The following is a 27,844-nucleotide window of genomic DNA, read 5'->3' as shown; positions in this document are numbered from 1 at the left end:
TGGATGTGTGTGTGTGTCTGTCTGCGTGTGTGTGGATGTGTGTGTGTGTCTGTCTGCACGTGTGTGTGTGGATGTGTGTGTGTGTCTGTCTGCACGTGTGTGTGTGGATGTGTGTGTGTGTCTGTCTGCACGTGTGTGTGGATGTGTGTGTGTGTCTGTCTGCGTGTGTGTGGATGTGTGTGTGTGTGTGTGTCTGTCTGCACGTGTGTGGATGTGTGTGTGTGTGTCTGTCCGCACGTGTGTGGATGTGTGTGTGTGTGTGTGTGTGTCTGTCTGCACGTGTGTGTGGATGTGTGTGTGTGTCTGTCTGCGTGTGTGTGGATGTGTGTGTGTGTGTGTCTGTCTGCACGTGTGTGGATGTGTGTGTGTGTCTGTCCGCACGTGTGTGGATGTGTGTGTGTGTGTGTGTGTGTCTGTCTGCACGTGTGTGTGGATGTGTGTGTGTCTGTCTGCGTGTGTGTGGATGTGTGTGTGTGTCTGTCTGCACGTGTGTGGATGTGTGTGTGTGTCTGTCTGCGTGTGTGTGGATGTGTGTGTGTGTCTGTCTGCACGTGTGTGGATGTGTGTGTGTGTGTGTCTGTCTGCACGTGTGTGGATGTGTGTGTGTGTCTGTCTGCACGTGTGTGTGGATGTGTGTGTGTGTCTGTCTGCACGTGTGTGGATGTGTGTGTGTGTGTGTGTGTGTGTGTGTCTGTCTGCACGTGTGTGTGGATGTGTGTGTGTGTCTGTCTGCGTGTGTGTGGATGTGTGTGTGTGTCTGTCTGCACGTGTGTGTGGATGTGTGTGTGTGTCTGTCTGTGTGTGTGTGGATGTGTGTGTGTGTCTGTCTGTCTGACCATTACAGATTACATGCCCCAAAATGTAGATTGTAACGTATTCCGTTACGTTACTCAATGAAAGTAACGTATTCTGAATACTTTGGATTACTTAATATATTATCATGCTTTTTACAACTACATGACTGTACTATTGCTGTGTGATTTGTTACTATTACTGAAGGTTACTCTCCATACCAACACCAACTAGATGTTTAAATCTTAAAATGATTTAAAATTTAATAATAAATAATAATAAAATAAATCTAAAGGAAACTGACCAGAACGAGCATGAAATGGTAGTGCATGATAACAGGATCAAAATGCTACGACTCAAGTTAAAAGGTTACGAGAATCACAGGAGGAAATAAGAAAGAGCTGTCATAACAGGCTGCTACACATGGGTGGCGCCGGAAGTAAAATTAACACTATCACTCGGTACTAGATCAAAGGCCAGTGACGTAGAACAAATCCAATCTTTATTTAATGGTTCAGTTAAGTCCATCTCCAAGATGGCGCCGCGTATGGATGCCCTGGTGCTTCGGTGCGTTACTTCTGTTTTGTTTTTGTGCATAACTTCTCTGTCTGGGCACTCCTCTGGATATTCTTACACCAGAGAAGAGCTTCTTAACTACAGGACTACAACACCTCTCGATCTATTTCCAATATTTGTCGCATCTGCGGCAGATTTACTGCAGACTCTGATCAGGAAAGTGAGACGCCGAAAGAGAGGGAAGCGAGCCGGCGCACTCGTGCATCTGAGGAGACGCGGACTGCGAACTGCTCTTCCTGGGATCTTCCTTTCCAATGTACGCTCACTCGGGAATAAGATTGACGAACTGCTAAACATCAGCACTCTGAGAAGATGCAGCAGCAGATCTGAGTGAATGACTCGGCCTCTGTGTGGAAAGGTTTTAGGAATATCACAAACTACAAGCCTAAAACCCCCCACTCCACTGATGACTTGCTCTTGGCCAACACCCTCAATGACTTTTACTGCCGTTTTGACGAGCCATCAGGCAGCCTTCACACCTCCAACGGCCCCAACAATAGAGGCACTTTAGACACTAATTCCCCCACCTCTCCCCCCTCCATAGAGCCATTACCACCTTCAAACTGTTCACCTACAACACCCCCCTCCTCACCCCACACAAAAGAGGATTTCACACCACCTCCTCCCACCACAACTCTTCATATTCATGAAGCAGATGTGAGGAAGCAGTTTAAGAGTCTGAATGCTCGAAAAGCTCCCGGCCCAGACGGTGTGTCTCCTGCCACCCTCAGACACTGTGCAAACGAGCTGGCCCCAGTGTTTTCTGGCATTTTCAACTCCTCACTGCAGGCATGTCATGTGCCTGCCTGCTTCAAGTCCTCTACCATAATCCCTGTCCCCAAGAAACCTAGGATCACTGGACTAAATGACTACAGACCCGTGGCTCTGACATCTGTGGTCATGAAGTCATTTGAGCACCTAGTTCTCTCCCATCTCAAGACCCTCACGGCCCCCCTCCTGGACCCCCTGCAGTTTGCATATAGAGCCAACAGGTCTGTAGACGACGCCATCAACATGGCCCTACACTTCATCCTGCAGCATCTGGACTCCCCAGGAACCTACGCCAGGATCCTGTTTGTGGACTTCAGCTCTGCCTTCAACAACATCCTTCCAGACCATCTCCGAGACAAGCTTTCCCAGATGAATGTGCCTGATCCCATCTGCCGGTGGATCACTGACTTCCTGACGGACAGGAAGCAGCACGTGAGGCTGGGAAAGAATGTCTCGGACTCTCGGACCATCAGCACCGGCTCCCCTCAGGGCTGTGTTCTTTCTCCTCTGCTCTTCTCCCTGTACACCAACTGCTGCACCTCCACCCACCAGTCTGTCAAGCTAATCAAGTTTGCAGATGACACCACCGTTATTGGGCTCATCTCGGACGGGGATGAGTCTGCCTACAGGAGGGAGGTTGAACGTCTGGTGTCTTGGTGCAGCCACAACAACCTGGTGCTGAATGCCCAGAAGACAGTGGACATTATTGTGGACTTCAGGAAGCACACAGCCCCACTCCCCCCCATCATCCTGACTGACACCCCCATCACCTCTGTGGACTCATTCCGCTTCCTGGGTACCACCATCACTCAGGACCTGAAGTGGAAGCCCACCATCACCTCCGACATCAAGAAAGCCCAGCAGAGGATGTACTTCCTGATGCAGCTGAAGAAATTCAACCTGCCAACACGGACGATGATGCAATTCTACACTGCAATCATCGAGTCCATCCTCACCTCCTCCATCACCGTGTGGTACGCTGGAGCCACTATCAGGGACAAACAGAGACTGCAGCGTGTTGTGCGCTCTGCTGAGAAGGTGATTGGCTGCAGACTCCCATCTCTGCAGGACCTGTACACCTCCAGGACACTGCGGCGTGCAGCTCGGATCTCAGCTGACCCTTCTCACCCTGAACACAGTCTGTTTGACCTGCTCCCCTCAGGCAGGAGGCTCCGGTCCATTCGCACCAGAACCTCTCGCCATAAGAACAGTTTCTTCCCCTCTGCTGTTGAACACATGAACAATAACCATATGACTGTACCCGCCACTAACACATGACCCTACGCTGTGTTCACTGCATCATTGTTTTGGCACTGATCACCACCTGCACTCATGTATATATCTTTCTACATAGCACTTTTTAATTCTTATTCTCATGTATATATCTGATGTATATCTCATGCATATATCTTTCTACGTAGCACTTTTAATTCTTATTCTTACTTTTATTTTTTCATGTCTATTTAAACGCAATTTATGACAGTATGTTTGCACTGAAGCACCGCAGCAATTTCCTAATGTTGTAAACCTGCTCAACATTTGGCAATAAAACCCTTTCTGATTCTGATTCTGAAGTAGCTTTAAAAGAAAGGAAGTTAAACCTCTGTTCACAAAGATACCAAGTACTATGAGTTGCTTTTTCCTTTTTCCTTTTTTATAAATTTTTTTAGCCTAATTGAAGCATAATATATTCAATTCAGGTAAATTCAATTCAGTTTTATTTATACAGCACTGTTACAGGAAAAATGATTCTATGTTTCTTTACCTTCTTTTAAATGTACAAAGATGCCTTTTGTCTGCCCTTTGCCTATGGTTAGATTAGTTTAGAATGATCTTTTTAGACTTTCCCAGCAAAGACATCTTGTTTCTGGGACATATTGTTTTAGATTGTTTTATCTCTCACAGCCTTCTCCCAGCTCTCTGCTGACGAGACTAGCGCCACATATGGAGTTGTTTATTTTATTTGTTTTGTATTTTCTTATCCTGTTCTCACTGTCTTTCCTATAAAAATTACCAAGCCACTGTGCATGGTGTGAGTTGTCCTTAGCAGCTCACCCGTGTACACGTTTGATAAAGAAAGTAACTTTGTCTCATTGTGTCTTTATTTCTCCTGGGTCTTTTACAGAGTTTTCCCCCAACATTTCTTGGTCCTTCGGAGCCGGAGCGCCTCCATCGTGTCCCATCTCCGTGACCAGTCCACGTTGCTCGTCTGTCGACAGCCCACACACTAGGTGTGTGGTCAAAGACCAAGGGCGTTAAATTCGAGTCTTGGCCAACGTTCTTAGAAAGCGACCCACGGTGGTGGGGCCCGATCGAGGTGGACCAGACCCGGCGACACTGACCAGGTAGATACAGACACACTGACACAATCTTGCGTAAAATCGTATTTTAAATTCAGGGAATTTAAAATAGCGAAAGTAGCTCGTCGCAACTGGAAGCTCCCCACTTCTGTGGGTTTAAAGTAGCTCGTCGGCTGGTAGCTTGGAGCTCGTCGACTGGAAGCTCCCCACTCTTGTGGGTTAGGTTTGGAGCTCTGGGTAGCTCCCCCAGCTGGGTCAAGGGAATAAGTAGCTCGTCTACAGAAAGACTGGCAGCTCCCCTTATTATAAGGGTTCCGATCGCGCGAATAAGTGTGAATGTGAATGTATGTGTGTGTATTGTTGTAACTAACGGAGCAAGCTGACTTTTCACGGTCCAATAAGAGACTGAGCTGCTCCTACTGTGTTTTTCTTTTACTGCTATTCACTGACGTGCTGGTGAGTTGAGAGAACGGTCGAGTTCCGTCTCGTAAAGTTCACACCGCTTTTGGAAATAGTCCGAAAGTAGAAGGGCGTGTGAGCAACCACTCTCGTCTCTAATACCAGCGAAGGTGATAGCAGCTGTATTGTGTATGTATTACTTAAACAAAAATAAGTAAATACATAATTAAGATGGGTAATCAAGCAAGTGAAATTAAAACTCACTCCTGCTGACGAGCAGTGGTGAGAAAAGAAAAGTCCAGACGCCGGACAAAAACAGTGTCTGTAAACTGAGAAATTTAAGAAAACAAAATATAAACAGTCAGAAGAACAGAACTCAACTGCCAGTTTAGTAAAACCAGAAGACGAGAGACTGTGCAGTTCCCACAATCCTTTTAGTAAACCATCACTCACTCCTGCAGCCGCATCTGCAGCAACACCCATATCAGGAAGAACATAATAATCCCTTATTAAGTGAAAACTAGAGATCACAGTAGTTTTGTAGTAGTTTAAAAGGGTTGAAAACAGACCCCACTGAGTAGATATAAATATAAAAAGTACGAAATAAAGATGAACAAAGGGAAAATTACAGTAGAAATTATCTTTAGAGTATTTGAAATTAATAATAGCAAGGATAACAACCTGTAAAGTGATATTAACAATGAAACACAGTTGGCATGATGACCATGCCCAGCATGTATAAAATGAATATAAAGCAAATAATTCACACAAAAATATTTTAATAAAATAAATAAGGTATATTAAGGCTGTGTCATTGTTCAGCCAAGGACAGTGTGTGAAAAGGTAACCGTCTCCACCCTGGGAAAAGGATGATTCTGCAGGTCATCTGAAGCCCTTGATGGATACAAAATAAAATATAAATAATACATTATAATAGAACTGCCTGGTCCGCCATGTAACAGAGAGAACAAATGTGACCGCAGATTGGATGAATTCAAAATTATCTGTTTGCTGAATAAGATGATCCTAACTATCAAATTGGCTCAGTAGTAGTATAGTGGTACACACTGATAAAATATTATAATATGCTATTGCTGTCATATAAGACAAAGAGGATAATATTAACAATGACATATTAATATGAAGAGGCACCTTAATCGGTTATGATGTGAGGTGAATAATTGTTAAGCAGTAGTCTGCATCAAGCTTAAGGTTTGCTGAAACTCAGTGTAATGACATGTGAGATGAAGACAATACGGAGAATAACTAAACTAATGAAGTGCATAGAGGCACTTGACCAGCTTGAAACTTATCATTCTAGAATGACACATTGCTGAGATAGAGCACACCTATAATAACAACCAATAAGCAAAACCCTGTAGACAACAGCTAAAACTACAGGATTGAGAAGCTGAATTAAATATGTAGACACTGCTAAGCTGATGAGCATGTTCCACATTTTCTTTTCTTTTTCTTTTTTGTTTCTTTTAGAGCAGAAGCTGCTGTAACACACCCAAAGAAAGACTCTAGGTCTGACCAACCGTCTCAGTCATGGGCAGAAAGATGTCAGTCAATAAAATTCTAAAAGATAATTTATTGACAAAAAATATATCAAGAGATAAAAGATAAAACAGTCCAGTGTCCCACTTAAGAATTGTATAAAAACACACAGTCCCAAGGCCAGAGCCAGCTATGCCACACGGCCAAGTTTAACAGGGTTAGAAGTTGTCCTTGGAGACCCACCACCCTGCAAGCATATAGTCAGTGGTCACTCAAGCCTCTGCAACCCTGCTGCCTTTAGGCTGTGGCATATAATAGGCCCTGGCCTGCACAGAGAGACAAAACGACACACCTAATATAAAATTCATAGGGCAAAACCCGTCCATCCCAAACATATCTGATTTCATCACATTACATACCTGCACAGAGAGACAAAACAACACAGCAGTGTTTGTAGTGTGGGCTATAAGAAGACCGGTGTATCAGTGCAATCAAGTACACCTGCCTCTAATTAGTCCAACCCCATTCCAGCCATTGGCTCACCAAAAATGTGACACACACAAAACCACTCCCAACCCAGTGCAACTTCACACAATAATATGGAGCTGAATTAACACAGGCACATTAGTCTACCATGTTACAAGCTGCATGCTATTAAAAGCCAACATATGCAGACTTCTGCCTTGTTCGGGTGGCAGCATTTTTTTTTTCTTTTTCTTTTGTGTCCTGACACGTTTATGTTTTTTGTTTTTGTTTGATTATTTTGTTGGTTTTGGAAACGAATTTAAACGAACTTGTGACAATACTTGAGAATCACAGTGACACATAGTGATTAGGCATATGATTGAAAAATGCCTAGGTTTAGAGCTGTGAGCTGTGAGCAATGCAAAGTTAAATATATATATTTGTATAAATGGGAAACAACCCTAACTTGAAAGTTTGAAATGTGTGAGATCCATGCATTGTTTGAAGAACTAGAAATTATCTAAAACTGCCTTAAGTGAAATTGTAGAGTTGCATCTATTCTCCCAAACAAAAAAACAAAAAACAAAAAAAGGGAGAAGCTTTCTGTAACTTAAAAATAAGGCTGACTGTTGACAACAGACTAAAACACTAATTCGCAGGTGGCTATCAGGAACAGAGAGGCGAGCAAAGTCACAAACACCAAGGCCGCAGACAGCCACGCAGAAACAGCAGATAACATAGAGACAACGCCTGCTAGAACCGTGGAGAGGAAGGTCACTTCACACGAGATTGTTGCGCATGTGAAATACACAAAGATAAACAAATAACCATTTATATAGACAGCCAGTATGTTTTCTCTGCTGTGCATCATTTTGCAAAAAATCTGGAAAACCAGAGGAATGATTACACCAACTGGCAAACCAGCATGCCAACCTCTTACAACGCCTACTGACTCTTTCATTACTACAGGCAACAATTTTGCTGACAGAGCAGCAAAATAGGCGGCACAACAGGCAAACATCACATTGATGGCAGTAAACACACATCAGATTCCACTGGATGTGTTGAAAAATGAACAAAAAGCAGCAAGCACAGCAGAGCAGGCAAAATGGCTAAAACACGGTGCAGTTCTGACAAACGACTTAATGATGTGTTGTGGCAAGCCAGTGTTGCCAAAAAATTCCTCCACAAAATGGCGGCATTAGTGACTCATGGCTGTACGCATTTGTCAACGGGGGGACTGACCAGTATTGGCAACTCTCATTTCTACACTGTAAATTTTGAAACTTCAGCAAAACAATTTGTCAGAACATGCATGACGTGTCAAAAATATAATGCTCAAGGTAACCTGCGACCAAGGAGAGGCCGTTTTCCAACTCCGCCTCATCCTTTTCACACAATTCATATGGATTTTATTGAACTAAACGAATGTCAAGGGTCAAAATACGCCCTAGTGGTTATAGACGTGTTCTCAAAGTGGCCGGAAATCTATCCAGTGAAAAAGGCAGATGCAATTTCAGTAGCAAAGTGCCTGTGCAATCACTTCATACCCACATATGGCATTCCAGCTTTGATACGATCAGACAACGGCACTCATTTTGTAAATGATGTCATCACTAAGGTCTCTGAAGCACTCGGTTTCAGCATAAAACACCACTGTGCTTATCACCCTCAGAGCGCAGGCCTTGTAGAGAGAACTAACGGCACTATAAAACAAAGGCTCAGGAAATGCATGGCAGAAACAGGAAGGCCGTGGCCTGAATGTTTGGGTTTAGTGAAGATGTGGATGCGCTTAACACAAGGCTCCCATAAACTAACTCCATTTGAAATCATTCATGGCAGGCCGTTTCCACTGCCTATTACCAGTCAACCAATAGACAAAGCAATCAGAGAAAACACATTAGCAGAATGGATGTCTAAGCTGTTAGAAAACAAAGAGATCATTGTACATAATCAACAACCTGATGATGTTTCTCCAGTGTCTTGCAGACTAAAGCCCGGTGACTGGGTTCTGATCAAGGTGCTCCAAAGGAAAAACTGGAGCACACCCAGGTGGGAGGGGCCATACCAAGTCCTCCTCACTACACCGACCGCTTGCAAAATTGCGGAACGACCATCCTGGGTCCATCAGAGTCACTGCAGGCGAGTCAGTGAAGCCATCTAAACACAGCTGACGGCAGGCTTGCCTACTTGTTGTGATCTCGCCCGGTGGAGGGGTCAGCTTTCCTGGCCGGGGGGTCTACTCGCGACAGGAGGGTGTGTTCCGTCGTCATGAGGTGGTGGCTCTTATCAACTGCAGCGGCCCTGACCATGGCCGGGCTCCTCACCTTTGCTTCCGTGAGGGACAACAAGTCACGTTATATGGAGAAAAGGCAGACACTGTATGACAAAGGAAAGTACACCAAGTTTCCCCATGGCTATGCCACTAATTTCTGGTGGCAGTTTATGAACACTACAGCTTACTTGAATAATAAAACTGACTGCTATGCAAATACATATACACTTTCTGCCCACCGAGGAACGAGAGGAAGTGTATGGACTGTTCACTCAACGAAACCTGTGCCAGTAACGCGACACTGATGAGCCTCAACTGTCGCTCCAACTACAGCTACCGAATGCCACTACAAACAAAGACTCAGTACCAGACAGGATGTGCACGGACGGCACCCAGCAGCAGAGGAACCAGAGTTTTGGCTGACTGGTACTTCCTATGTGGCAACAAGGCTTATCTGTCACTCCCTGAAGGTTGGGGAGGTCTGTGCGCCCTGGTGGAATTATCAGATCACGTTTTCTTCATGCAAAGTGTTGCACATCATCCAAGCAGCCGGCAGAGACGTGAAGTGGACATCGCCTCCCCCAATTCTTTCGGCATTACTGTGGACACTGGAGTGCCGGGAGAGTTTCGCATCTGGGGAGGTGGAGTGAAATTCTTACAGAGCTTGATCCCCGGCATTGGAGTTGCCGAGGTGCGGGATCATGTGGAAATCAACCGATATGCTCTGCTACGACACATCAACTTGACTAAGACCCTGGGAACCGCCTTAGCAGGAGAACAGCAGGCCATCAGAACGATGGTGCTGCAGAACAGACTGACACTAGACCTGCTAACAGCATCACAAGGAGGAGTTTGCAAGCTGATCGGGGAAACATGTTGCACTTTTATCCCTGATGGATACGAAACTGGAGGAGACATTTATGAAGCTTTGCAGAATTTGACCGCTCTGCAAAAATATGTCACTGACCACACACCTGGAGCAGCTACAGCACAAAGCTGGCTGGACTGGCTGTTCAGCGGTTCATGGCTGGCTGCTGTAGCAAAGCCATTTTTCCTTCTAGGTCTCATCATGATAGCACTGCTCATATTAGTGTTGTGTGTGTTGCCATGCCTAAGAGTAATGATTTCACAGATGATAACAACTACAATGACTGCTTATGTTGCCGTGCCTGAAGAAGAACAACATCCCGTTGCAATTCTGTTAGAGGAGAACTTGTACTAGCTGCTAATAAATGACGTGGTGATTAAAAATGACTTGTCAAGTGATCATGCACTGATTAAAACATTAGTAGGTTATGCAAGTTTTCATGCTTTTATTTTTTTTGAAGTCTTGAGTTTTAAACATAAAGTTTTTCATTTTAAATATAGTTTTCATCCTTTTATTTTTTGAAGTTCTCATCCTTTTATTTTTTGAAGTCTTCATTTTAAATATGAAGTTTTCATTATTTTACATATAAAGTTTTCAATTTAAGGTTTGCATCATTTTAAATATAAGGTTTTCATCCTTGTATTTTTTGAAGTTTTCATTTTACATATTAGGTTTTCATCATTTTTAAATATAAAGTTTTCATTTTACTTTTCATCCTTTTATTTTTTGTAAGTTTTCGTTTTAAAATATAAGGTTTTCATCCTTTTATTTTTTGTAGTTTTAGTTTTATTATTTTTTCTTGTTTATTCCACTTGTTATTTCATTTACTATGATTTTCATTTACTATGTTTTTCTTTTTATTATTTTCTTTTGTTTTATTCTTTAGACCAAATGACTGCCATTTCTGCTATGCTGACATTTTGAAAATTTTGAAAATTTAAAAATTGCCTAAGATACTTAATAAATAACCTTCATAGACAATTGTTGTATACATTTAAAATAAGTTAAAACAGGAGGGAATGTTACAGGAAAAATGATTCTATGTTTCTTTACCTTCTTTTAAATGTACAAAGATGCCTTTTGTCTGCCCTTTGCCTATGGTTAGATTAGTTTAGAATGATCTTTTTAGACTTTCCCAGCAAAGACATCTTGTTTCTGGGACATATTGTTTTAGATTGTTTTATCTCTCACAGCCTTCTCCCAGCTCTCTGCTGACGAGACTAGCGCCACATATGGAGTTGTTTATTTTATTTGTTTTGTATTTTCTTATCCTGTTCTCACTGTCTTTCCTATAAAAATTACCAAGCCACTGTGCATGGTGTGAGTTGTCCTTAGCAGCTCACCCGTGTACACGTTTGATAAAGAAAGTAACTTTGTCTCATTGTGTCTTTATTTCTCCTGGGTCTTTTACAGAGTTTTCCCCCAACAAGCACCAAATCACAAAAACAGTCAGCTCAAGGCGCTTTATAATTTAAGGTAGACCGTACAATAATACACACAGAGGAAAAAACACCATCTGCTGTGTCCGGTTGGGGTGAGAGAAGGAAGAAAGGATAAAGACATGCTGTGGAAGAGAGACAGAGATTAATAACAGATATGATTCAATGCAGAGAGGTCTGTTAACACATAGTGAGTGAAGAAGAAACACCCAGTGCATCATGGGAATCCCCGGCAGCCTATGTCTATTGCAGCATAACTAAGGGAGGATTCAGGGTCACCTGGTCCAGCCCTAACTATATGCTTTAGCAAAGAGGAAAGTTTGAAGCCTAATCTTAAAAGTAGAGATAGTGTCTGTCTCCTGAATCCAAACTGGAAGCTGGTTCCACAGAAGAGGGGCCTGAAAACTGAAGGCTCTGCCTCCCATTCTACTTTTAAATACTCTAGGAACAACAAGTAGGCCTGCAGAGCGAGAGCGAAGTGCTCTAATAGGGTGATATGGTACTACAAGGTCATTAAGATAAGATGGGGCCTGATTATTTAAGACCTTGTATGTGAGGAGCAGGATTTTGAATTCTGGATTTAACAGGAAGCCAAAACAGGAGAAATCTGCTCTCTCTTTCTAGTCCCTGTCAGGACTCTTGCTGCAGCATTTTGGATTAGCTGAAGGCTTTTCAGGGAGTTTTTAGGACTTCCTGATAATAATGAATTACAGTCGTCCAGCCTGGAAGTAATAAATGCATGAACTAGTTTTTCAGCGTCACTCTGAGACAGGATATTTCTAATTTTAGAGATGTTGCACAAATGGAAGAACGCAGTCTTACATATGTTGCACAAATGGAAGAAAGCAGTCTTACATATTTGTTTAATATGTGCGTTGAAGGACATGTCCTGGTCAAAAATGACTCCAAGGTTCCTCACAGTGTTACTGGAGGCCAAGGTAATGCCATCCAGAGGAAGAATCTGCTTAGATACCATATTTCTAAGATTTTCAGGGCCGAGTACAATAACCTCAGTTTGATCTGAATTAAGAAGCAGAAAGTTAGCGGCCATCCAGGTCTTTATGTCTTTAAGACATTCCTGCAGTTTAACTCATTGGTGTGTGTTATCTGGCTTCATGGACAGATAGAGCTGGGTGTCATCTGCATAGCAGTGTAAATGTATGCTACGCACAAGTCTACCGTTGTTTACAGGCTGTCGGCCAATGTTGTTTTTACTTACTTCTGAAAAGAAAACCTAATTTCTGCTGTTCAACAGGCTTCTGAACAAATGTAAACTTTTTAAAATTATACAAAATGCCTGTTAGCCGTGTCTCTAATAAAACCGCTGTAACTTCAGAGGTAACGTTCATATGCTGATTAATGGTTTTCTTTCATTTTTGATGTACTGCAGAATATTTTTATAAAATCCAGAACAGGAAAATCACCTTCATGTTTTTCTGTGTTTTATCTTCAGCGACTTTGACACAAAGGCCTCTGCTGTGATGCTCACACCTTTGATAAAGTCTGGAAAGTGTCAGCTTCCTTTTTATAGATACAAAAATATGTAAATGTACTGATCTGAATTATATTATTTCTGACTGTCAAAATTTCCCAGATTCAAATCGAATCGAAGATCAAATCGATTCAGGACCTTGTGAATCGGAATCGAATCGATTCTAGAAATCAGTGACGATACCCAGCCCTACCAGAGATGAATAATATCTCATGTGCAGAGTGATGTATAAACATATAGTCAGTGCACAGTCAACACTCAGTGCATCACGGGAAGCTGAAACCTACTGCAGGGTAACCAAGGGAGGATTTAGGTTCATTTGATCCAGCCCCAACTGCATGCTTTATCAAAGAGGAAACCTTTAATTTCAATGCGGAGGGGTAGCAGCTCTACTCTGAGCCTATCTCTAAGACAGAGACAAGAAGAGGACCCCAGGACTACAGGCCTGACATCCCACGTCATGAAGACCCTGGAAAGACTCATCCTGGACCAGCTCCGACCCATACTCAGACCACGTCAGGGATCCTCTTCAGTTTGCTTACCAGCCCCTTCTCGGAGCTGAGGATGTCATCATCTATCTGCTCAATCGCGTCTGCACCCATCTAGACACGTTGGCGAGCATTGTGAGGGTCATGTTTTTGACTTTTCCAGTGCTTTCAACACCATCAGGCCGACCCTCTTGGGTGATAAGCTTACAGCGATGCAGGTGGATGCTTCTCTGGTGTCCTGGATTGTTGATTACCTGACAGGAAGACCACAATATGTGTGTGTCTGACAAAGTGATCAGCAACACAGGAACACCACAGGGGACCGTCCTTCCCCCTTCCTCCTCACCCTGTACACCACACACTTCAGCCACTGCACAGAGACCTCCATCTTCAGAAGTTTCCTGATGACTCTGCGGTGGTTGGATGCATCAGCAGGGATGATGAGTCAGAGTAGCCAGAGGGCTGTGATGTGAGCAGAATCATCTGCAGCTTAGTGTGGCAAAGACCAAAGAACTGATTGTGGACTTTAGGAGGACCAGGAAACCTGTGACACCTGTTTCAATCCATGTGGACTATAAATACCTCGGAGTACACATAGATAATAAACTGGACTGGGTTAAAAACATCACTGTACTCTACAGGAAGGGCCAGAGTCGTCTCTAAGGTCCTTCAACATTGGTCAGACAATGCTCAGGATTTTCTATGAGTCTGTTGTGGCCAGTGCTATCCTCTATGGTGTTGCATGCTGGGGCAGCAGGTTTAGGGTTGACTCCCTTAAGGTGGTACCTGAGAGGCAGCTATCATCCAAGATGAAGACAATGCTGGATTATACCTCCCACTCACTCCATGATGTGCTGGCTAGTCACAGGAGCACGCTCAGTGAGAGACTAAGATTACCCACAATGCACCACTGAACAACACAGGAAATCATTTCTGCCTGTGGCCATCTCCCTGTACAACTCCTCCATCTAATGCACAGTACAGACTGCAATAGCTACACACTGTTGCACAAGTGACAAAGTTCACAGGTTAAATGTCCCTCATATATTCTTGATATTTATAATTGAGCTATTTGTATATATTAGAGCTATTTCTTATATTTCTAAACTTTGTAACATATTGTATCATGTAATTAGTTTAGTCTATTACTGTTACTGTCTTGGAGCAACTGTAACCCACGTAAAGTATTTCGATTGTTTAATATGTGCATTGAAGGACATGTCCTGGTCAAAAATGACTCCAAGGTTCCTCACAGTGTTACTGGAGGCCAAGGTAATGCCATCCAGAGTAAGAATCTGCTTAGATACCATATTTCATGTTACCCGTCTTATCTGTCTTCATGGATAGATAAAGCTGGGTATCATTTATGTCTTCTAATGATGCTGCCTAAGGGAAGCATGTATAATGTAAACAGAATTGGTCCTAGCACTGAACCCTGTGGAACTCCATAATTAACCTCAGTGTGTGAAGAGGACTCTCCATTTACATGCACAAACTGGAGTCTATTAGATAGATATGATACAAACCACTGCAGCACAGTACCTGTAATACCTACAGCATGTTCTAATCGCTCTAATAGGATATTATGGTCGACAGTATCGAACGCTGCACTGAGGTCTAGCAGGACAAGCACAGAGATGAGTCCACTGTCAGAGGCCATAAGAAGATCATTTGTAACCTTCACTAAAGCTGTTTCTGTGCTGTGCTGAGCTCTGAAACCTGACTGAAACTCTTCAAATAAACCATTCCTCTGCAGATGATCTGTTAGCTGTTTGACAACTACCGTAATTGTCGGGCTATAAGCCGCTACTTTTTGCACAAGCTTTGAACCCTGCGGCTTTTAGTCAGGTGCGGGTTTTCTATGGATTGTCCATGATTTTTGTCATATCGTAAGACGATTTGTTTTGTTTGTTCCGCTGTTGTACGGCACTACGTTGTCTGGCGGAAGGGCATGTGATCAGACACACAGTATCGGGGTTCAAGAGTGGTATGTTGGTCACGTGTCCATCCGCCAGGCAACATAGTGCTGTACAAGTAGCGCGAAAAACAAACTTCAAATTAACGCTACGCGTTCAGCAGGAGTCGTGGATGACGAGCGGCGATAAACTTGCGAAAAGCAAGTTATGCTCAACTCCACCGGTGGAACCTGACAGCGTGGAAAAGTGTGAAAACATCCATGATCACCAACGGATTTCAAAGGGCTGGACTGCTGCATTATGGAGAGGAGGACACCGCCACGGCCCTTCAGAGGGTGTTCGACTCTGACACTGACAACGAGGATTTCTTTGGTTTTGAAAGTGACAACGAATGAAAGAAGCGGAGAGTGGATGACGAAGCCACCCTGAGCCTGTTCGTATCCGACACTGGAGGAGAGGACTTTGGTGGTTTTAGTGCGCAGGAAGAAGAGAAAGATGGTGGTGAATGACTTGACTTTTCTTCTTGTTAAAGCCGTGTCACTGCACCTGAGCCTAAAAGGTAGTCTGAATCTATTTTTCTGGTGTGCTGTAGGTTATTGTTATGTACTACATTTGTTACTCATTTATGAAGCACAGTACATGTTTCGTACTTGTAATTACCGCTACTTGTGCATATACCTAAAAAGTTATGCAAATATGTACCCATAACTTGTTTTTCAAAATATTAATAAAAGTGATGTCTCCAAACAGCCATCTCTTTCCTGACAATTCCCTTTGTGCATATTCTCTTACATATGATAAGTCAACATTGAAACACCTGCGGCTTTTGGTCAGGTGCGACTAATGTATGCACAAAACAGGATTTTCCACTGATTTTAGCTTGTGCGGCTAATATTCAGGTGCGCTTTGTAGTCCGGGAAATATGGTACTCTTTCAAGGATGTTTGATATGAAAGGAAGGTTGGAGATTGGCCTATAATTAGCTAAGACTGCTGGGTCTAGAGATGCTTTTTGAGTAAAGGTTTAACTACAGCCAGCTTGAAGGCCTGTGGTACATAGCCGATCATTAGAGATAGGTTGATCATATTTAAGATCGAAGAATTAATTAATGGCAGGACTTCTTTGAGCAGTTTTGTAGGAATGGGGTCTAAAAGACACGTTGATGGTTTGGAGGAAGTAATTATTGAAGTTAACTCAGAAAGATCAATTAGAGAAAAAGAGTCTAACTTAACATCAATGGTACTAAGAGTAGCTGTAGATAATATTACATCTGTGGGATGATTATTGGTCATTTTTTCTCTAGTGATTAAAATGTTATTTGTGAAGAAGTTCATGAAGTCATTACTAGTTAACGTTAAAGGGATTGTTGGCTCAACAGAGCTCTGACTGTTTGTCAGCCTGGCTACAGAGCTGAAGAGAAACCTGGGGTTGTTCTTATTTTCTTCAATCAGTGATGAATAGTAAGATGTTCTGGCTTTGCGGAGGGCTTTCTTATAAAGCAGCAAACTATTTCTCCAGGCTAAATGATGATCCTCTAAATTTGTGACACGCCATTTGCTCTCCAGCTTACGAGTCATCTGCTTTAGGGTTCGTGTTTGAGAATTATACCACGGAGTCAGGTACTTCTGATTTGAGACCTTAGTTTTCACTGGAGCTACAGTATCCAGAGTCGTACGTAGTGAGGAGGTAAAATTATTATTAACCCTAGAACACTATCGCTATAAATAGTAACACAATCGCTAATGCCGGGTGATTTTTACCCGATATAACCAATAAAAAGTAATCAAATATATCAAAATATGACAACAAATGACAAATTAGAGTGGTCTTCTTTTACTTTCAACTGTGCCATGTCTAACAAAATGAGAAAAAAAAACCCCTAAAACAAAATAATGACTCTGGAAAGCTGGTCTTTGGTCCACCCATTCCTGGGACATTTGAGACTTCCCTGGTGAAGGCACAGGCTCCTCGACACGCAAACAGCTGCAGGAGAGAGAAATCATGTAAATGTATTTGCTCGGGTGTAAATCACCCAGCGATAGTGTTCAGAATCAGAATCAGAATGGGTTTATTGCCAGATGTTGAGGTTTACAACATTAGGAAATTGCTGCGGTGCTTCAGTGCAGACAATAAGAATTAAAGTGCTATGTAGAAAGAAAGATATGTGCATGAGATATACATGAGATATATACAGGGTTCTAGGGTTAACAAGATAATCGACCTCTGTTGGGGTAGCGTTCAGATAGCTGCTCTGCTGTGTGTTGGTACAGGGCATTGAAGATGATAACAGTGGGTGGATTATATTCTTAAACTTAGTTACAGCGCTTTCAGAAAGACATCTACTGTGATAAAGTCTACTCTCCACCGCTGTGTAATCAATTATTGTAAATGTAAATGTTATCAGGAAATGATCAGACAGGAGAGGGTTTTCAGGAAACACTGTTAAATGTTCAGTTTCTATGCCATATGTTAAAACAAGATCTAGAGTGTGATTAAAGTGGTGGGTGGGTTCTTTTACAGTTTGAGAGAAGCCAATTGAGTCTAATAACAGATTAAATGCCATGTTGAGGCTGTCATTTTTAGCATCTACATGGATGTTAAAATCACCCACAATAATTATTTTATCTGAGCTCAGAACTAAATTAGATATAAAGTCTGAGAAATCAGACAGAACCTCTGTGTAAGGCCCAGGTGGACAATAGATGATAACAAGTAAGACTGGTTTCTGAGTTTCACAGCTGGGGTGGATGAGGCTAAGCATCAGGCTTTCAAATGAATTAAAAGTCTGTCTTGGTCTTTGGTTGATTAATAAGCTGGTGTGAAAAATTGCTGCCACACCTCCCCCCCGGCCTGTGCTTCGAGGTTTCTGGTAGTTAGAATGACTCGGGGGTGTTGATTCATTTAAACTAACATAATCATCCTGCTGCAACCAGTTTCTGTAAGGCAGAGTAAATCAATTTGTTGATCAATTATTAAGTCATGTACTAACAGAGACTTGGAGGAGAGAGACCTAATATTTAATAATCCACATTTCACTGTTTTACTCTTTGGTTCAGATGTGGATACTGTATTGTTCTTTCTTTGTAATTGTTTATGTTTAAGTTGTTTGTTGCTGGTTTTTAGTTTGTTTTTTATCTAAATTTGTTCTGTTCTTTTGTTTTGTTTTGTTTTTTAAAAAGATAGTTCAATTCAATTTATTGTGGGTACAAATTAAGTCATTATAAGAGAACTATAGCTTATTAAAGCACCCGGCATTCAAAATGAGGGTTGTGCACAGAGTTAGAAGTACTGTGGAAGCTGGAGGAGTGAGAGGTGCCTAAAGGAACAGTTTGAGGAACATTTTGCTGCTAATTAGGTTAATTAGGCATCAGAATGTTCTTCAACATGTGTAAAAGTGTGAAGACTGTAAATATCTCATAATATCTATACCAGTATAAGATTCCAGACTAAGACACATACCAGTACTTGATGATTTAAAAAATTGCTTTATTGTCAAATTCATTTATGCTCTGCCCAACACTGTTTGCACAAACAACAACACTGAAAATCTGAATTAAAAACAGGATTTATTCTGTCATTGAAATCACTGCATGATCTCACCCACAAAGCGTTGTGCGATCAGCAAACCAAAACTTCTAGCAAAGAAGGAGCCATAAGTGGACATCATCCATCTTCTCTGGACCAAATGGACAGAGCCAAAGTGGAAAACCCTTCTGTCCGTCTGTAGTCATGAATCAAATTTTGAAATTCTTTTTGGAAAACATGAGCACCACATCCTCTGGACTAAAGAGGAGAGGGACCATCTGGGTTGTCATCCAGCACTCAGTTCAAAAGCCTGCATGTCTGATTGTATGGTGGTGTAGTATCAATCAATCAAAACAACACAGGTTGATCAAAGTGCTGTACATAGTAAAAAAGTAATGCCTGTAGAATTGGAAGCTTGCACATCTGAAAAGGAATCATCAATGCTGAAAGGTATGTAGATATGTAATAATATTACCAAATGTACTGATTATTACCTTTTAAATTACAGTGGGGCAAAAAAGTATTTAGTCAGCCACTGATTGTGCAAGTTCCCCCACCTAAAATGATGACAGAGGTCAGTAATTTGCACCAGAGGTACACTTCAACTGTGAGAGACAGAATGTGAAAAAAAAAATCCATGAATCCACATGGTAGGATTTGTAAAGAATTTATTGGTAAATCAGGGTGGAAAATAAGTATTTGGTCAATAGCAAAAATACAACTCAATACTTTGTAACATAACCTTTGTTGGCAATAACAGAGGTCAAACGTTTACTATAGGTCTTTACCAGGTTTGCACACACAGTAGCTGGTATTTTGGCCCATTCCTCCATGCAGATCTTCTCGAGAGCAGTGATGTTTTGGGGCTGTCGCCGAGCAACACGGACTTTCAACTCCCGCCACAGATTTTCTATGGGGTTGAGGTCTGGAGACTGGCTAGGCCACTCCAGGACTTTCAAATGCTTCTTACGGAGCCACTCCTTTGTTGCCCGGGCGGTGTGTTTTGGATCATTGTCATGTTGGAAGACCCAGCCTTGTTTCATCTTCAAAGTTCTCACTGATGGAAGGAGGTTTTGGCTCAAAATCCCACGATACATGGCCCCATTCATTCTGTCCTTAACACGGATCAGTCGTCCTGTCCCCTTGGCAGACAAACAGCCCCATAGCATGATGTTTCCACCCCCATGCTTCACAGTAGGTATGGTGTTCTTGGGATGCAACTCAGTATTCTTCTTCCTCCAAACACGACGAGTTGAGTTTATACCAAAAAGTTCTACTTTGGTTTCATCTGACCACATGACATTCTCCCAATCCTCTGCTGTATCATCCACGTGCTCTCTGGCAAACTTCAGACGGGCCTGGACATGCACTGGCTTCAGCAGCGGAACACGTCTGGCACTGCGGGATTTGATTCCCTGCCGTTGTAGTGTGTTACTGATGGTGACCTTTGTTACTTTGGTCCCAGCTCTCTGCAGGTCATTCACCAGGTCCCCCCGTGTGGTTCTGGGATCTTTGCTCACCGTTCTCATGATCATTTTGACCCCACGGGATGAGATCTTGCGTGGAGCCCCAGATCGAGGGAGATTATCAGTGGTCTTGTATGTCTTCCATTTTCTGATGATTGCTTCCACAGTTGATTTTTTCACACCAAGCTGCTTGCCTATTGTAGATTCACTCTTCCCAGTCTGGTGCAGGTCTACAATACTTTTCCTGGTGTCCTTCGAAAGCTCTTTGGTCTTGGCCATGGCGGAGTTTGGAGTCTGACTGTTTGAGGCTGTGGACAGGTGTCTTTTATACAGATGATGAGTTCAAACAGGTGCCATTCATACAGGTAACGAGTGGGGGACAGAAAAGCTTCTTACAGAAGACGTTACAGGTCTGTGAGAGCCAGAGATTTTCCTTGTTTGAGGTGACCAAATACTTATTTTCCACCCTGATTTACCAATAAATTCTTTGCAAATCCTACGATGTGAATTCATGGATTTTTTTTTCACATTCTGTCTCTCACAGTTGAAGTGTACCTCTGGTGCAAATTACTGACCTCTGTCATCATTTTAAGTGGGGGAACTTGCACAATCGGTGACTGACTAAATACTTTTTTGCCCCACTGTATATTGCTGCTGATATTTTATTCTTAATGATTTGTACCTGCTTGTTTTTTTTCTTATTTGTATTTAAGGTGAACTGATGTTGTGCTACTGGAACCATAATTTCCTTGAGGGATTATTATTCGAATCCCTCTATTCTAATAAGAATAGCATATAGTTAGGGCTGGATCAGGTGACCCTGAATCCTCCCTTAGTTATGCTGCAATAGGTGTAGGCTGCTGGGGGATTCCCATGATGCACTGGGTGTTTCTGCTTCACTCACTATGTGTTAACAGACCTCTCTGCATTGAATCATACTTGTTATTAATCTCTGTCTCTCTTCCACAGCATGACTTTATCCTGTCTTCCTTCTCTCACCCCAACCGGTCGCAGCAGATGGCCCCGCCCCTCGCTGAGCCTGGTTCTGCTGGAGCTTTCTTCCTGTTAAAAGGGAGTTTTTCCTTCCCACTGTCCCTAAAGTGCTTGCTCATAGGGTTCATATGATTGTTAGGGATTATTATAGGGTATAATATAATAATCCTTATAAAGCGCTTTGAGGCAACTGTTGTTGTAATTTAGTCCTATATAAATAATAATATAAATAAAATTGAATTGAGTTGAACTGACTGAAAAAGCAAATTCAAGAACTCTGGAGAGTTTCATAAGGAGTGGAGTAAGGCTGGAGTTCCCACGTCACCACCAGTGTTGGGACTAACGCGTTATTAAGTAACGCGTTACAGTAACTACGTTATTATTGTGGTAACGAGCACGGTAACTAGTTATTATGCCAAAACCAGGAACGCGTTACTCGTTACTGGGATTTAGATAGGGTCGTTACTCGTTACTTCGTGTGGTGGCTATCGCGGAGCTTCCACAGATTCAGTAATATTAGCAAGTGGTGGAGGCCAGCAGGTGGATGAAGGAAAAGGGACGCAGAAGGAAAAGAGACCCGAGGCGGCCGCCGGTCCAAGTGTGAACTGAACTTCAGGTAAGAAGTTATGACCTGCAGTCTATCTGGGTCAGATATGTGGTGTAATCTATATTGGTGAATATCATGCACCACTAGGGGGCAGTACTTACCCTTCTAGACAGGAGGTGATGCTATGTCATGAACATAGAGTGAGCTGGAATAAAGATGGTGGGATTCCACGTTATCGCCTAAATGAGGAGTTTTATTAAAAGAGCCCAACGCAACATGGTGTCAGAAGTGCACTCGCTCTAAGCGGCGAAGAGAGACAGTGGAAAAAAATAACCGTCAGCTTGGCGAACGGCTAGTGACGAAAATGACGGAGCAAGCAGCAGCATTACCGGCGACTCCTGGCCCGGTTACGGCAGCTCCACCAGCGGCTACTTTCACCATCAAGCTACCGGAACCGTTCGACTTCGCAAAGCCCCAAGAATGGGAGAAGTGGATCAGACGTTTCGAGCGTTTCAGAATGGCAAGTAATCTGAATGGTTCAACTGATGCTAACCAAGTGAACATATTAGTATACTGCATGGGAGACGAGGCTGACGACGTGCTAAGGGGACTAGACCTAACAGACGGGCAGCGCCAGCAGTACGATGCGGTCAGAAACGCATTTGACAGACATTTTGTCCCCAGAAAGAATGTGATTTATGAAAGAGCAAAGTTTAATAAGCGAGTACAACAGCCAGCGGAAACAGTTGACTCCTTCATAACAGCTCTATATGCTCTCGCTGAAAACTGTGAATATGGTGAACTCCACGATGAACTTTTGAGGGATAGGCTCGTTGTGGGTCTTAAAGATTCATCACTGTCGGAGAGAATGCAGCTCAACAAAGATTTGACGCTAACCAAAGCTATCACAATGGCGAGACAATCTGAGGAAATAAAAAGACAGCAAACTGACCTCAGAGGCGAAAGCAGCACAGGCAAAACAGCCATGCATGTCAGAAAGTCACAGCCCAATAAATTCAGAAGCAGAGAGCAAAAGCAGTTCAAGCCACGAAAACCACAAATAACAAAACAAGAAAATAAAACGTGTTTTAAATGTGGAAAAACACAGATGCACCCAGCAGCACAGTGCCCAGCTAAAAATGCAGAATGCCACAACTGCGGGAAACGTGAACACTACGGGAGAGTTTGTAGGTCTACAGCTGTGCATGAGGTGGCAGACTGTGCAGATGGACTCTTCCTAGGTGAACTGGATTCAGGAGAAGACCCGTGGCTTGCTAACATCTGCGTGAGAGGCAAAAGCATGACCTTCAAATTAGACTCGGGGGCAGATGTCACAGCTATCTCAGAAGAGACATTCAAAGACATTAAGCAGCCAAATGAGCATCTGCAAAAAGCTGAAAAGCCACTGTATGGACCAGGAGGTGCAGCACTGACCGTGCTTGGGTCCACAAAGGAGGACATTTCCTACAGTGACAGGAGCACTGCAGAGACAATCTATGTAGTCAGAAATCTGCGTGTAGCTCTCTTAAGCAGGACAGCTTCTGTGAGACTGAAACTAATTGCCCGAATGGACAATGTTGACCTTGAGACAGTGAAGAAAGCGTACCCGAAGCTATGGGATGGGCTCGGGCTTGTTCAAAAACCGTACACGATTAAGCTGAAGCCCGACGCTAAACCTTATTCACTGAAAGTGCCCAGGCGTGTTCCGCTCCCACTACTGGGCAAAGTCAAAGCAGAGCTACAGAGGATGGAACAGTTGGGGGTGATCAGTCGTGTGGAGGAGCCCACAGACTGGTGTTGCGGCATGGTCGTAGCCCCTAAAAAGGACAAAGAGACAGTCCGCATCTGCGTGGACATGACACCTTTAAATGGGTCGGTGTGTCGTGAAAGATATATTCTTCCCTCTGTCGACCAAACACTAGGCATGCTCACAGGGGCGCAGTATTTCTCCAAGCTCGATGCTAACATGGGCTTTTGGCAAATACCGCTGTCCAAAGAATCTGCTCTCCTCACCACATTTATTACGCCATTTGGGAGGTACCATTTCAACCGTCTGCCATTTGGTATTTCCAGTGCACCAGAGCATTTCCAAAACATGATGGTGACAGAAGTGACAGCCGGCCTCGCGGGAGTCGTATGCCACATGGACGACATCCTGGTCTGGGGATCTACGAGAGAGGAGCACGACATGAGACTCCACGCTGTCCTCGACCGTGCAGAGAAGGCAGGCGTCACCCTGGACATGTCAAAATGTGAGTTTGGCAAAAGAGCAGTGAAATTCTTAGGATTCATTGTGTCATCTGAAGGCATGAGCCCCGACCCTGACAAAACTAGCGCGGTGCAGAAGATGAAAGAGCCAAGCACTGTGAGTGAGCTTAGGAGCTTCTTAGGAATGGTGAACCAGCTGGGGAAATTCATCCCAAACCTTTCTGAAAAAGACAAACCACTGAGAGACTTGCTTTCAACTAAAAACATGTGGTACTGGGGGCATGAGCAACAAAACGCCTTTAACAGTTTAAAACAAGAACTGTCATCTGCACCAGTGCTACAGCTCTACAACCTAAACAAACCCCAGAAGATCTCAGCAGATGCTTCTTCATACGGGTTGGGGGCAGTCTTACTACAGAAAGACAATGACGTGTGGTCACCTGTCGCGTATGCCTCGCGATCATTGACAGCCACAGAGCAGCGCTACGCTCAGCTGGAAAAAGAAGCGCTAGTGCTCACCTGGGCCTGTGAAAGATTCAGTGACTTTATTCTAGGGCTACACTTTGAGCTTGAGACCGACCATAAGCCACTAGTGAGCCTACTCGGAGGACAAGCCCTGGATTTGCTTCCACCGCGGATACAGAGATTCCGCATGCGCCTGATGAGGTATTCTTACACTATAAGGCACATTCCAGGCAAAAGCCTCACCACAGCCGACACGCTGTCACGGTTGCCGTTGGCAGGCAACGTGATTCCCAGAGACAATGACCTTATGGAGGACACTGATATCTACGTTGACACAGTGCTGGAGGGCCTTCCTACTAGCAGCAAATACCTTTCAGATCTCCGTGAGCAGCTGCAGTCTGACAGCGTCTGTTCGCAAGTCATGAAGTACTGTGCAGAGGGCTGGCCGGACAGGAACCAGCTGCAGGGAGTGGTAAAGCACTACTGGTCTGAAAGAGCAGTTTTGAGTGTACACAATGGACTACTACTGAGAGGTACAAGGTTGGTCATACCTGCAAACATGCGAAACGCAGTTCTGGACAAAATACACGAGGGACACCAAGGAGTAGTCAAATGTAGAGAACGTGCGCGACAAGCAGTGTGGTGGCCAGGCCTGAGTAACCAAATCGGTGAACTTGTCCTTAAGTGCAGGCTGTGCATTCAGGAGAGAGTTAATGTGAGGGAACCTCTTATGCCCACACGTTTACCTGAGAGGCCATGGCAGAACTTAGGAGCTGATCTGTTCACACTAAAAGACAAAAACTATCTGTTAGTAGTGGATTACTTCTCGAGATATGTCGAGATTGCTCAACTCAGTCAAACTCGTTCAGCCAATGTGATTGTGCATTTAAAGTCAATATTTGCACGCCATGGAATCCCTGAAGTATTGATCACCGATAATGGGCCACAATTTGCATGTCAAGAAATGAGAGACTTTGCAAAGGACTACTGTTTTGAGCATGTTACCAGTAGTCTCAGGTACCCGCAGAGCAACGGCGAAGCGGAGAGAGGCGTCCAGACCGTCAAGAATCTCCTCAAAAAGGCTAGCGATCCATACAAGGCGTTGCTGGCATACAGAACAATAGCACTGGCAAATGGCTACAGCCCGGCTCAACTTCTCATGGGGCGCAGGCTTCGTACTACCTTGCCAATGCTTCCTGAAACCTTACAGCCCCGTCTGCCTGATTTTCAGCAGGTTAGTTGTTCGGAGAGAGAGAAACGGCTGAGACAAACCGAAAGTTTTAACAAGAGACATAGAACAAGAGAACTGGATAAATTGGTGCCAGGACAACCAGTCTGGATCACGGACGCAAGAGCACAGGGCACAGTGACAGCAGTCCACCCGACTCCACGATCGTACGTCATCAGTGGGCCCCAAGGGACAATTAGAAGGAACCGCAGTCATCTTGTGCCGATCCCGCAAACAGAGGCTCAAACCGAAGCCACACAGATCCAAGCTATTCCTACAGAGACAGTTTCTGAGCCAAGCGCACCCCATACACCAGGTGTGGTTAGAACCCGGTCTGGTAGGGAGGTGATTAAACCGAAAAGACTTGATCTGTGATGCTGATTGTTTGAAAACGGAAAAGTGTGTTTCAAATGCTAAGTTGTGGTTTTAAGAGTAGCATGTTGAAAAGAAAAAAAGCGTTTATTCTGTTACAGGTTGAAAAGAAAAGAGAAAGTGTTTATTCTGTTACAGGAGGAAAAGAAAAAGTGTTTATGACAATACTGACTTTATGTTTCCTGAAATGTTGGGGTATGCCTGTATTGAAAAAGCTATATGCAGTTATGTTTTGTTTGAAAAACAAAAGAATGTACCAGTCTGACTTCAGTAAGGGGGATGTGGTGTAATCTATATTGGTGAATATCATGCGCCACTAGGGGGCAGTACTTACCCTTCTAGACAGGAGGTGATGCTATGTCATGAACATAGAGTGAGCTGGAATAAAGATGGTGGGATTCCACGTTATCGCCTAAATGAGGAGTTTTATTAAAAGAGCCCAACGCAACAAGATATAAACCACGTTTGGGTGGAGTTTATTTTCGTTATTCTGACTTTTTCCGTACTGCGTGCTAGCTAGCATGACGGAGTTTCTATACAGCTGGGTGGTGCTATGAAGTTAATGATGTTGAACTTTATTTTGTTCATAAGTTATTAGAGTTGCCAACCGTCCCGTCTGGTATTCAGAGAAAATATTACGCGTTTCTTATTGAGGTGAAAAGGAACAGTTTGTCCCGTAATTCAGCTACAATGAAAAAGGCACAAAGCTGGAGTTATTCTGTCTTTGCTGCACAGCTGCCTCTTCTTTCATTCTCTCCCCCTCCCTCTCCCGTTTCTACTTCAGTCATGAAACTGATCAATGATCAGCTGATCGTCTTTTCTCTCTTGTTTGTTTATCGCTCACTTTGCGCCGAAAGAGGAAACCAGCGGATGTCGCGCTAAACAACAGCAGCACGTTTAAGCTTGATCAGCTGTTGTTAGAATTTATTTAATATTAATTTCTAGTATCAGCTAATGTTTTCTGGAGCCACAGCTGTAAAGCTGCTGGTCATGATATGGTTTGGTTATCTGGTGAGAGGGAAACATGAAGATGAAACCAGGAGATGTCCTTACTGAATCATCAGAGCTGTGATGGAGAAACAGGTTTACCTTTTAGGTGACATGAATGAGTCGAAGGGAAGTTATGAACTGTTTCTGAGAGACAAATAACCCCAGGATCCTTTTTTAGGTAGCTGACAGCTGGTAACTGTGCAGGGGCGGATCTAGCAAAGTGTTGCCAGGGGGGCATGTAGGGCATTAACAGGGAGAGGGGGGCACAAAGAAATACTTTTCTTTCTTATTCTCATTTAAAATGTCTCGCTTTTAAAAAATAATTATCTGAATCTTACAACAAACGATTGATAGATTGATGCATATATACCATCAAAACAGTGAACATCACTGTCACAACAGCGTTTGTTTTCATTCAAAGGCTTTATGATTTTTCCTATAATGGCGGGCCGGTCTCTAGTCAAAATGCCCGGGCCGATTTTTTTGTCCCAGTCCAGCCCTGTATGCAGCTCAGCTGCAGTCTGCTGTTACCTACATCTTCCTATTCAGAAGGCAGAATTTCCGAGTTCTGAGTACAATCGAAAGCACCACGACTGCAGTTTTTGTGTTGGATGTAAAAGGCGCACATGACGCTGTGACGTAGGCTAGAATCATGGCAGCAGTCAATGACGGTCCAGGCGTGGGATTTCTCTCGTGGAAATATGCACATTATCTTTTCCTTTCTATTGGTAGGTGGCACAGTGCACTTGTGGCAAGTAAGCAAGCTAGAA

General features: G+C 43.4%; 1 protein-coding gene across 1 annotated transcript; it reads left to right on the top strand.

Annotated features, from left to right (window-relative positions):
• Positions 1-3,874: 3,874 nt before the first annotated feature.
• LOC146554468 (syncytin-A-like) lies at positions 3,875-11,322 on the top strand. Its single transcript, XM_085254623.1, has 2 exons — positions 3,875-4,484; positions 8,783-11,322. Exon 2 carries the CDS (start codon positions 9,338-9,340, stop codon positions 10,298-10,300), a length of 963 nt encoding a protein of 320 aa, XP_085110749.1. The 5' UTR covers positions 3,875-4,484; positions 8,783-9,337; the 3' UTR covers positions 10,301-11,322.
• The last annotated feature ends 16,522 nt before the right edge of the window (positions 11,323-27,844 follow it).

This window comes from Mchenga conophoros, linkage group LG18 (genome assembly GCF_057382185.1).
Source record: "Mchenga conophoros isolate Kocher_MC1m ecotype Shallow Benthic linkage group LG18, M_conophoros_male_GT1.1, whole genome shotgun sequence".
In the NCBI taxonomy this organism is placed as follows: Eukaryota; Metazoa; Chordata; class Actinopteri; order Cichliformes; family Cichlidae; genus Mchenga; species Mchenga conophoros.
Note: the sequence above shows the minus strand (reverse complement) of the source record. Positions and strands in the feature narration are given on the sequence as shown.